This window comes from Orcinus orca, chromosome 1 (assembly GCF_937001465.1).
Source record: "Orcinus orca chromosome 1, mOrcOrc1.1, whole genome shotgun sequence".
NCBI lineage: Eukaryota > Metazoa > Chordata > Mammalia > Artiodactyla > Delphinidae > Orcinus > Orcinus orca.
In genome coordinates this window covers 96,419,693-96,432,367 of record NC_064559.1, presented here as the reverse complement: position 1 = coordinate 96,432,367, position 12,675 = coordinate 96,419,693, and the positions used below count along the sequence as shown (strand labels likewise).

The window sequence follows — 12,675 nt, the reverse complement described above, 5'->3', positions numbered from 1 at the left end:
ACAGAGAAATTAGTAAAAAGATATAATGACAATAGGAAAAAAGGAATTACTCCTACACCTCCTACTTACCTCATCTTTACAGATATACTTATCATTTTTATAATCAGAAATAAAAATAAATGAATGTTGCATCTATTTCTTCCTTCCTTTAAGGCTTAGGGACTCCCCTATTTCAGCTTTGAGCATAGAGTTTTAAAAAAGCACACCTAGTACAAGTCTACTTATTCAACAGAAGGTATGGCTAGCACTCACTGTAGTGAGTGGGATTGATTCTTCTTGGGTACAAATTCCTACACATAATTGCAGTGGATACCACAGAGTAACATGATGTGATTTGTCTCTGGCTAGTTTCTCCTGTCCCTTGGAGTGATAACACAAACCGATTTTTTTATTGTAGTAACGCTGGAGGGTGGTTATCAAACCCTTATGCCAAAGCCTGCCACCATGAATGTTTCAGCATGCTGATACATCTGGCTTTCCAAGAGGATAGTTCCTTTTGCCAGGCACCCTAGATATTATCATATCTTCAGAGTTAAGAGTTTCCAGAGACATATATTCTGGTTTAGAGTTGCATGCATTTTGCTGAAAAGCAAAGGGAGAGGTATAGAAAAAAAATGCTAAATAAAGGCAAAGAGGCCTGTCACCAAGTTGGGCTACTCTCAACCAGGAAACTTTCCCTGGTTTTCAAGACACCTGGCAAGCTTGGCAATATGATTTCCTTTCCACAGGGTCTCTAGCATTGTCAACAGGGAAGCCCCCATTGGCCTCATGGCCACCACCACGCTCCTGGGGATTCTATCTGTGACAGGAGATGAGATCCAAAACGTTGTTAAAAGAACAGACTCCAGTTTGTGAGTATTGTTTCATGGTAACAGATGAGACACTTTGGAGGGAAGAAACAAGTCTGATTTACCTCCGCAACTGCATCACAGCTACATCTTTGGAGCTGTTGAAATCCAACTGACGTAAGAATCGGTCCTTGACATAATGAAGCATATTGCCATGAACAGCATAGGCTGGCCGTTCCCGTTCCAGTTTAAATACAATCATGCCACCATCATGGCCTGGGCCACAGGGAAAAGGGAGGAAGAATTAGCTGTAGTCAAGAAAGAAAACTGGAAACAGGAGATACACAAAGATGACTACTGTATATGTATGCTAAAAACAAAGTTAAGACACCTAAATGCATTCTTTATTTGCCTAAATTCTCACAATTCTTGGAATCTTTATTCAAGTAAACACCTGTAAATCATTTACCAATACTCACTCTATCATACTGCCACATTAGACAAACCCTCCTCTATGTTCTCCTAACTGCTTTGTACAAACCTCCGTCACAGCACGTACCATTCTGCACTGTAATTGTTTAGGTATATCATCCCCAGTATACACTGAGCTCCCTGAAAAGAGAAATTACAATAATTTCCATCCTTCCCCAGTCACTATCAAATAACAAACATAAAAAGTAAGTGCTGAACAAATGGATGCTAGTTTAAAAAGCCTTTCTGGTTCTGTTTTTTAAAAATGTTTTGCTTTTCCCTACTAACATTATCCATCACTCAGAAAAACCTTCAGTCTTTGTCCTCCTAGTATACACTCCACACATAAATCAGATCATGTCACTTCCCTACCCAACACCTTCCAATGGCTTTCCATTCTTTCAGAATAAAGTCTTAAATTCTAATGGCCTACAAGGCAATGCCCAATCTGGCTTGGTCTTACCTCCTATTACTTAGCCCCTTACTGTGCTCCAGCTGGCCACTCTGATGTTCCTCAAACATGTTAAACATTTCTCATATCACGGTCTTTGCATTTGCTGTTCCCACTGTCAATGTATTTATCATTCTCCTTCACTTTCCTGAACACCCAATATAAAGCAGCAGTCCCTACACTCTTCCCTCTCTATCCCACTTACTTTTGCTTAACTTTCTTTTAAAGCAGTTTTCACCATACATTGTTTTATATATTTATTGTTTTATGGGTCTACCTCCCTTCACTACAAATAAAAGTTCCATGGCCTCAGGTGTAGTGCTTTCCAGGGACTGCCCCACGCCCACTCCAGCTCCAGGCACTCCACCAAGAGACCACACTCCCCAGGGACTATGCCTGCCCAGATGCACTCCAGCCCCAGCAAGCCTGCCAAAGCTGCCAGGTGCAAACAATCTACACAGGAATGCTTTCACCCGTTAAGGCCACTCCTTAAAAGACCAGGAGAGGTAGCTGTTTTGCTTAAATTCATAGAAACAAAAAGTCAAACAAAAGGGAGACAGAGGAATATGTTCCAAAAGAAACAACAAAATAAAGCCCCAGAAAAAAACCCTAATGAAACAGAGATAGGTAATTTATCTGATAAAGAGTTCAAAGAAACAGTCATAAGGATGCTAACCAAACTTGGTTGAAGAATGGAAGAATTCAGTGACAACTTCAACAAAGACTTAGAAAATATAAGAAAGAACCAATCAAAAGTGAAGAATACAAAAACAGAAAAAATATGCTAGAGGGAATCAACAGCAGATTAGATTATATGGAAGAACAGATGAGCAATCTGTAAGACAGAACAGTGGAAATCACCCAATTGTAACAGCAAAAAGAAAGAATTTTTTTTTTAAATGAGGAGAGTTAAGGGACTTCTGGGACAACATCAAGCATACTAACTTTCACATTATAGGATTCCCAAAGGAGAAGAGAGAAAGGGACAGAAACCATATTTGAATAAATAATGGCTGAAAAGTTTCCTAACCTGAGGAAGGAAGTAGATATCCAGGTCCAAGAAGCACAGAGATTCCCAAATAAGATGAACCCAAAGAGATCCTCACCGTGACATATTATAATTAAAATGGCAAGAGTTAAAGATAAGGAGAGAATCTTAACCCATTATTGGCCGGGGGATTTTTGCAGAAACTGGTGCCTGTGGCCAGCGATTTGTTACGTAAGTGAATACTGAAACATCCACGTTTGAGTATAATTATCAACAACTGTTTTTGCACTTAATGTATTTTTTTGAAACTTTGTACATGTCTTACTAAAGCATTCTAATATTTCATTAGAGTGTGATAGGCAGTACAGCAGGCACCTCTGTGCAGGGGAACAGAACATCTATTACAAATATATCCTGTTTCACTGTGCTTTCCCCTGGAAGAGCAGACTCTACATTTTCTGGCGGCATTGTTTTTTTAAATTTTATTTATTTTTGGCTGCATTGGGTCTTCATTGCTGCACACGGGCTTTCTCTAGTTGCGGCAAGTGGGGGCTACTCTTTGTTGCAGTGTGCAGGCTTCTCATTGAGGTGGCTTCTCGTTGCAGAGTACAGGCTCTAGGTGCTTGGGCTTCAGTAGTTATGGCACGCAGGTTCAGTAGTTGTGACTTGAGGGCTCTAGAGCGCAGGCTCAGTAGTTGTGGTGCATGGGCTTAGCTGCTCTGCGGCATGTGGGATCTTCCCGGACCAGGGCTTGAATCTGTATCCCCTGCACTGGCAGGCAGATTCTTAACCACTGTGCCACCAGGGAAGCCCCGCAGCATTTTTTTTTAGTCATGTGGGTATTATTTCCTCTAGAATATGTTCTTTTATTTTACCTGATAGTTGACAAGGTGGATCTTTGTGGAGGGCTCTTTTAGAAACACCACAAGAAGGACCAGGTGCGGGACTACCACTATATTCACCAGAATGGTCAATTACCCATTCTCTAGCTACTGCTAACAAAAATTGCTTGTAAGTCATTTTATTCTGTGCATTAAGGCTACAATAAATTTTAAACGCATTGAATAAACTGCAATACTGAAATAGCAACCCACTTTCTTAAACCATTTTCAAGTTTTCCAGAGGATATTGCAGTTTGCCAGGTATTGACTGGATCAATCAACTCCTTTCATAGATTTATTATACTCTAATATACAAGTGGGCTTAGTCATCTGATGGTCAGTCCTCCTGTCTTCTTTTCCTGTAGATGCTATGGAGGCATAATGAATAGTTGTCACCATGCAGACTAGCCTTTTGTCTTTCCATATAAGAAAAATCACTTTTCCCGTCCATAAGAATGTCATTTCTTCCCTCTGTAGATTTTTACGTTTCTCTTAATTGGTTTGGTAGGCCATGATTCTCTCTTATAGTCCCACAAACTCTGATTTTATTTTTCAACAGTATTTCAGATGTGGACACACTGTTGTAACAATTGTCTTGGTAAATACGGTGCCACGAACCAAGATAAGGCTGTTATAAGATTGTTTCTTGTAGTTTCTATCCTTCACCCATGTAAATCTCAAGGTTGCATATATACCCAGTTTCACTTTTGTTAACCATCCTGACCAAACTTATTTTGTAAGTTTTCTGGGATTATAGGTTTTGAATCTGAGTCGTGCTCTCCACTTTATCACTGCCTCATCAAGCGATAGCTCTTGTTTGGGTATACAGATCGATGGAAATTTTTGTAGAAAATAATCCAAAAGAGGTTTAACTTTTGAACCTCTGTCTGCAGGAAGTGGAGTTTCTGAGTTATTGTTAAAGTGAAGAAACATCATTATTTTTTCGAACCTTCTTCTCGTCATAATCTTTGGCAAGATAGGTGTTTCAAGTAAGGGATCAGTCGGCCAATATTCTTTCCAGTATGACTTTCTTATTTGTCCCATCAAAATTATTAATCCATGGAAGCAACCTAAACGCCCATTGACAGACAAGTGGATAAAGAAGATGTGGTACATATACACAATGGAATATTACTCAGCCATAAAAAGGAATGAAATTGGGTCATTTGTAGAGACGTGGATGGACCTAGAGACTGTCATACAGAGTGAAATAGGTCAGAAGGAGAAAAATATCATACATGAACGCATATATGTGGAATCTAGAAAAATAGTACAGATGAACCGGTTTGCAAGGCAGAAATAGAGACACAGATGTAGAGAACAAACGTATGGACACCAATGGGGGAAAGTGGCTGGATGGAGCGGTGGTGGGATGAATTGGGAGATTGGGATTGACATATATACACTAATATGTATAAAATATATAACTAATAAGAACCAGCTGTATAAAAAAATAAAATAAAATAAAATTCAAAAAATAAATAAAGGAAGCTTCATACCTCTTAAAAAATTATTAATCCAAGAAACTTCTTCATGTCACTATTGGTTACATCAGTCCATTTTAAAGCCTTATCATACTTTTTATATGCTTTTTCATTCTGTTGGTGATATCAGTTTGTTTGAGAAGCGACCAACTCAAAAAAGTTGTTACCAAAAATTAATTCTGTTATTTCACTAACACTTTGCAAATTATTACATTCAATAGTTACACCTGACACACCTGTAAAGTCTTCTAATTTTTATGAAATGTTGTCTGCAATCCACTCTTCTGCAGAAGCAAGGGAGCATTCTCCAGCACCATGAGTTTCATTTTCACTTTCCATATCAGAATCAATCACTAAGTTTTTTTGTCTTTTTGTTGGTCTAACATTCACATTGTCTGAATCAGAACTATATTCTGAAGAACCATCATCTTCTGAGACACTAGTATATATGTCACTTGGACAATCAGAGAAAGTATCTGCGTAAAATTCACCGAAAAATTCTTCTTCACTCAAAATCTTGCGATGCATCATTTTTGAAAATTTTATGGTAACAAACTTGTGTTTATAATATACACAAGGTTGGAACAAAAACCTAATGGAGCAAAATGCAAATGGTATCGACAAGTTGTATAATGAACGCTTGATCAATTTTAAGCTCTAACAACTTTGCATGGTGATGTTAATTGTATCACTCTCTAAAAACGTATTGATACGTCTCCAGTCAATAACATTCAGGTAACGAAAGATGTATTAATACATCTCTGGTCAATAATGTGTTAAAGGCAGCAAGAGAAAAACAACTAATCACATACAAGGAAAACCCCATAAGACTCTCAGCTGATTTTTCAGCAGAAACTTTACAGGTCAGAAAGGAATGGCAGGATACATTAAAATGCTGAGAGGAAAAGACTTACCACTTAGCATCTATCCAGCAAGGTTATCATTCAGAATTGAAGGAGAAAGAGTCTCTCCGACAAGCATAAACTAAAAGAGTTCACTACTAAACCAGCCTTACATGAAATGTCAAGGTCTCCTTTAAGCAGAAAAGAAAAGGCAACAACTAGAAATAAGAAAATATATGAGGGACTTCCCTGGTAGTGCAGTGGTTAAGAATCCGCCTGCCAATGCAGGGGACACGGGTTCAAGCCCTGGTCCAGGAAGATCCCACATGCTGCAGAGCAACTAAGCCCGTGTGCCACAACTACTGAGCCCACGCTCTAGAGCCAGCGAGCCACAATCACTGAGCCCATGTGCCACAACTACTGAAGCCCGCACACCTAGAGCCCATGCTTCACAACGAGAAGCCACCGAAATGAGCAGCCCATGTACCGCAACGAAGAGTAGCCCCCACTCACCGCAACTAGAGAAAGCCCATGTGCAGCAATGAAGACTCAACACAGCAAAAAATAAATTTAAAAAAAATTTTAAAAGATAAAAAAAAAAAGAAAATACATCAAAGGAAAAATCTCACTGATAAAAGCAAATACATAGTAAAGGCAGTGGATCAGCCACTTAAAAAGCTAGTATGAAAGTTAAAAGACCAGAGAACAGTTGACCCTTAAACAACATGGATCTTAACTGCACTGGTCCACTTACAGTTCTCTTTCACTAAATATGTACAATAATACTACACAGTCCACTGCTGGTTGAATCTGCAGATATGGAACCACAGGTACAGAGAGTCAACTGTAAACTTATATGCACATTTTAGACTGCACAGAGGGTCAGTGTCCCTAACTTCCATGTTGTTAAAGGGTCAGGTGCAGTATAATCAACTATAATTACAAAAAATAGTTAAGGTATACACAAAATAGAGATATAAACTATGAAATAAAATACATAAAATGGGGTACATGTAAAAATGTAGTGCTTTTACAATGCCTTTGAACTTAAGTGACTATCAGCTTAAAATAGACAAATATATATACACAGTTCAATATTTATGAAATTCATGGGAACCACAAACAAAAACTTACAATGGATAGACAACAAATAAAGAGAAACAAATCCAAATGTAACACTAAAGGAATCCATCAAACCACAAGGGAAGAAACCAAGAGAACAAGACAGGAACAGAGAAGAACTACAAAAACAACCAGAAAAAAATTAACAAAATGTCAAAAAGCACATACCTATCAAAAATTACTTTAAAGGTAAATGGACTAAATGCACCAACCAAAAGACTTACAGTGGCTGAATGGATAAAAAAAATAAGACCTATCTATATGCTGCCTACAAGAGACTCAAGTCAGATCTAAAGATACACATAGACTGAAAGTGAAGGGATGGAAAAAGATATTTCACGCAAATGTGAAAGAAAAGAAAGCTAGGACATTACTCATATCAGACAAAATAAACTTTAAAACAAAGATCATATCAAAAGGCAAAGAAGGGCATTACATAATGATAAAGGGGTCAATCCAACAAGAGAATATAACATTTGCAAACATTTATACACCCAACATAGGAGTACCTAAATATATAAAGCAAATATTAATAGAAATAAAGGGAAAAATTGACAATAACACAATAATACTAGGGGACATTACACCCTACTTACATCAATGGACAGATCATATCAACAAGGAAACACTGGCCTTAAACGACACATTAGACCAGATAGAATTAATAGAGAGAGAACAGTCCATCCAAAAGCGGCAAAATACATTATTTTCAAGTGCATATTGAACATACTCCAGGACAGATCTCATGCTAGGCTACAAAACATGGCTTGATAAATTTAAGACTGAAATAATTTCAAGTGCTTTTTTCACCAAAACAGTATGAAACTAGAAATCAACTACAAGAAAACTAGAAAAAACACAAACATGTGGAGACTAAACAACATGCTACTAAACAACAAATGAGTCAACAAAGAAATCAAAGAGGAAATCAAAAATACCTGAAGACACAAGTGTTCAACATCTATGGGACATAGCAAAAGCAGTTCTAAGAGGAAGTTCATAGTGATACAGCCCTACCCCAAGAAACAAGAAAAATCTCAAGCAATCTAAAAGTAGATTTAAAAAAAAAACAGGGCTTCCCTGGTGGTGCAGTGGTTGAGAGTCCGCCTGCCGATGCAGGGGACACGGGTTCGTGCCCTGGTCCGGGAAGATCCCACATGCCGTGGAGCAGCTGGGCCCGTGAGCCATGGCCGCTGAGCCTGCGCGTCCGGAGCCTGTGCTCCACAACGGGAGAGGCCACAACAGTGAGAGGCCCGTGTACCGCATTAAAAAAAAAAAAGAAAAAATGAAGAACAAGCAAAGCTCAGTGAGTATAAGGAAGAAATGATAAAGATTAGAGCAGAAATAAATGAAATAGAGACTAAAAAAACAATAGAAAATACAATGAAACTAAGAGTTGGTTCTTTGAAAGATAAAATCTACAAACTTTTAGCCAGACTCATTAAAAAAAAAAAGAGAGCTCTAATAAAATCAGAAATGAAAGAGGAGAAATAACAACTGACAGCACAGATATACAAAGGACTGATTGTAAGAGAATACTACAAACAATGATATGCCAACAAATTAGACAACCTAAATGGATAAATTCCTAGAAACATACAATCTTCCAAGACTGAGTCATGTAGAAACAGAAAACCTGAATAGATCAATTACTAACAAAACTGAATCAGTAATCAACAAACTCCCAAAGAACAAAACTCCAGGTCCAGATGGCTTCAAAGGTAAATTCTATCAACATTTAAAGAAGAGTTAATATCTATCCTTTTTGAATTATTCCAAAAATTGAAGAGGAAAAAACACTTCCAAACTCATTTAATGAGGACAGCACTACCTTGATACCAAAACCAGGCAAAGATCGTAAGAAACCAAAAATTATAGGCCAATATCCCTGATAAGCATAGATGCAAAAATCCTTAACAAAATATTAGCAAACCAAGTACAATGATACATTAAAAGGATAATACACCATGGTCAAGCACAATTCATTCCAGGGATGCAAGGATGGTTTAACATCCATAAATCAATGTGATACACCACATTAACAAAATGAAGGGTAAAAATCATATGATCATGTCGATAGATGTAGAAAAAGCATTTGACAAAATTTAACATCCATTTATGATAAAAACTCTCAGCAAAGTGGGTATAGAGGGAAAATACCTCAACATAATAAAGGCCCTGCGTGACAAACACACAGCTAACATCATACTCAATGGTGAAAAGCTGAAAGTTTTTCCACTAGGATCAGGAAAAAGAAAATGATACCCACTCTCGTCACTTCTATTCAACATAGTATTGGAAGTCCTAGCCACAGTAATTAGGCAAGAAAATGAAAAGGTATCTAAATTGCAAAGGAAGAAATAAAACTGTCACTATTTGCAGATGACAATACTATATAGAAAGCCCAAAAGATTCCACAAAAAAACTATTAGAACTAATAAATTAATTCAGTAAAATTGGAGGAAACAAAATTAATATACAGAAATCTGTTGGAATATCAGAAAGAGAAATGAAGAAAAAAATCCCATTTACAATTGCATCAAAAAAGAATAAAAAACCTAGGAATAAATTTAACCAAGGAGGTAAAAGACCTGTATTCTGAAAACTATAAGACACTGATGAAAGAAATTGAAGATGACACAAATAAATGGAAAGATATACCATGCTCATGGATTGGAAGAATCAATATTGTTAAAATGTCCATATTACCCAAAGCAACCTACAGATTCAGTGCAATCCCTATCAAAATACCAATGGTATTTTTCATAGAACGAGACAAATACTCCTAAGATTTGTATGGAACCACAAAAGTTGCCAAATCACCATGGCATTCTTTAGAAAGAAGAACAAAACTGGAGGTATCATGCTCCCAGACTGGAAACTATATTAGAAATCTATAGTAATCAAAACAGTACGATACTGGCACGAAAACAGACACATAGATCAATGGAACAGAATAGAGAGCCCAGAAATAAAATCATGCTCACATGGTCAATTAATCTATGACAAAAGAGGCAAAAATATACAATAGGGAAAAGGCAGTCTCTTCAATAAATGGTGCTGGGAAAACTGGATAGCTACATATAAAAGAATCAAACTGAACCACTTTCTTAAACCATGTACAAAAATAAATGCAAAATGGATTAAAGACTTAAATGTAAGACCTAAAACCATAAAACTCCTAGAAGAAAGTGTAGGCAGTAACCTCTTTGACATCAGTCTTAGCAATATTTTTTTGGATATGTCTCCTCAGGCAAGGGAAACGAAAATAAACACATGGGACTACATCAAACTAAAAAGCTTTTGTACAGCAAAGGAAACCACCAACAAAACAAAAAGGCAACCTACTGAATGAGAGAAGATATTTGCAAACAATATATCTGATAAGGGGTTGATATCCAAAATGTGAAGAACTCATACAACTGGGACTTCTCTGGCAGTCCAGTGGTTAAGACTCCACACTTCCACTGCAGGGGGCCCAGGTTCGATCCCTGGTCAGAGAACTAAGATCCCACATGCAGTGTGGTGTGGCCAAAAAAAAAAAAAAACAATCATAAAGAACTCATACAACTCAATATCAAAAATCAAATAAGCCAATTTAAAAATAAGCAGAATACCTGAATAGATATTTTTTCAAAGAAGACATATAGATAGCCAACAGGCACATGAAAAGGTTCTCATCACTAATCATCAGAGTAATGCAAATCAAAACCATGAGATACCACCTCACATCTAACAGAATGGCTATTATCAAAAAGACAAGAAACAGGGCTTCCCTGGTGGCGCAGTGGTTGAGAGTCCGCCTGCCGATGCAGGGGACACGGGTTCGTGCCCTGGTCCGGGAAGATCCCACATGCCGCGGAGCGGCTGGGCCCCTGAGCCATGGCTGCTGAGCCTGCGCTCTGCAACGGGAGAGGCCACAACAGTGAGAGGCCCACGTACCACAAAAAAAAAGACAAGAAACAAGTGTTGACATGGCTTTGGAGAAAAGGGAACCCTTGTGCACCGTTAGTGGGAATTTAAATTGTTGTAGCCACTATGGAAAACAATATGGAGGTTCTTCAAAAAAATTAAAAATAGAACTACCATATATGATCCAGCAATTCCACTCCTGGGTATTTATCAAAAGAAAACAAAAACACTAATTCAAAAAGATATATGGGGCTTCCCTGGTGGCGCAGTGGTTGAGAGTCCGCCTGCCGATGCAGGGGACACGGGTTCGTGCCCTGGTCTGGGAAGATCCCACATGCCACGGTGCAGCTAGGCCCGTGAGCCATGGCCGCTGAGCCTGCGCGTCGGGAGCCTGTGCTCTACAACGGGAGAGGCCACAACAGTGAGAGGCCCGCGTACCACAAAAAAAAAAAAAAAAAAAGATATATGTACCCCAATGTTCTTTGAAGCACTACTTACAACAGCCAAGATATGGAAGTAACCTAAGTGTCCATCAATAGATGAATGGATAGAGAAGATGTGGTATACATATACAATGAAATATTACTCAGCCATAAAAAAGAATGAAATCTTGCATTTGCAACAGCATGGATGGACATGGAGGGTATTATGCTAAGCAAAATAAGTCAGAGAAAAATAATTACTGTATGATTTCACTTATATGTGGAATTTGAAAAACAAATGTACAGGGCTTCCCTGGTGGCGCAGTGGTTGAGAGTCCGCCTGCTGATGCAGGGGACATGGGTTCGTGCCCCGGTCCGGGAAGATCCCACATGCCGCAGAGCGGCTGGGCCCATGAGCCATGGCCGCTGAGCCTGCGCGTCCGGAGCCTGTGCTCCGCAACGGGAGAGGCCACAACGGTGAGAGGCCCGTGTACCGCCAAAAAAACACAAAAACAAATGTACAAACAAAACAAAATAGAAACAGACTTTTTTTTTTTTTTGGTGGTACGCGGGCCTCTCACCGTTGTGGCCTGGTCTTATTGTAGTGATCATTATGTATAAAAATATCAAATCAGGCTTTCCTGGTGGCACAGTGTTAAGAATCTGCCTGCCAATGCAGGGGACACGGGTTCGAGCCCTGGTCCGGGAAGATCCCACATATCGTGGAGCAACTAAGCCCGTGAGCCCCAACTACTGAGCCCGTACTCTAGAGTCCGTTAGCCACAACTATTGAAGTCCATGCGCCTACAGCCTGTGCTCCGCGACAAGAGATGCCACTGCAATGAGAAGCCCACGCACCACGATGAAGAGCAGCCCCCACTTGTCGCAACTAGAGAAAGCCTGTGTGCAGCAACGAAGACCCAACACAGCCAAAGACAAAAAAATAAAATTAAGAAAAAAAAAATCAAATCACTATGTTGTGAAACTAATAAAATATTTTAAGTTAATTATAACTCAAAATTAAGTTCTATAAAGTAAGAGACATTGTTTTATGCACTGCTAGAATACCAGCACCCAGACTAGGGCTGATACTCAGTATGTATTTGCTAAACGAATGAATAAAACTCAGCTTCTAGCTCCTCAGTCTAGGAACCTCAAGTGTCCAGTATTAGCCTCTAAGTCTCCTAGGAACTAATCAAAGAGAATGGGCTTTAGGTGAATTCCCTGGAGGTCCAGTGGTTAGGACTCAGTGCTCTCACCGCCAAGGGCCCAGGTTCAATCCCTGGCTGGGGAACTAAGATCCCACAAGCCATG

The 12,675-nt window shown here is 38.8% G+C and overlaps 1 protein-coding gene across 2 annotated transcripts in view; it reads right to left on the bottom strand.

Annotated features, from left to right (window-relative positions):
* Positions 1 to 12,675, bottom strand: part of COPA (COPI coat complex subunit alpha) — a 50,306-nt gene that overhangs the window by 19,316 nt on the left and 18,315 nt on the right. For both annotated transcript variants that reach the window (XM_033414316.2, XM_004284431.4), the window contains exon 11: positions 914 to 1,064. In XM_033414316.2, the coding sequence (XP_033270207.1) occupies positions 914 to 1,064 (151 nt within the window). The remainder of the gene's footprint in view (positions 1 to 913; positions 1,065 to 12,675) is intronic.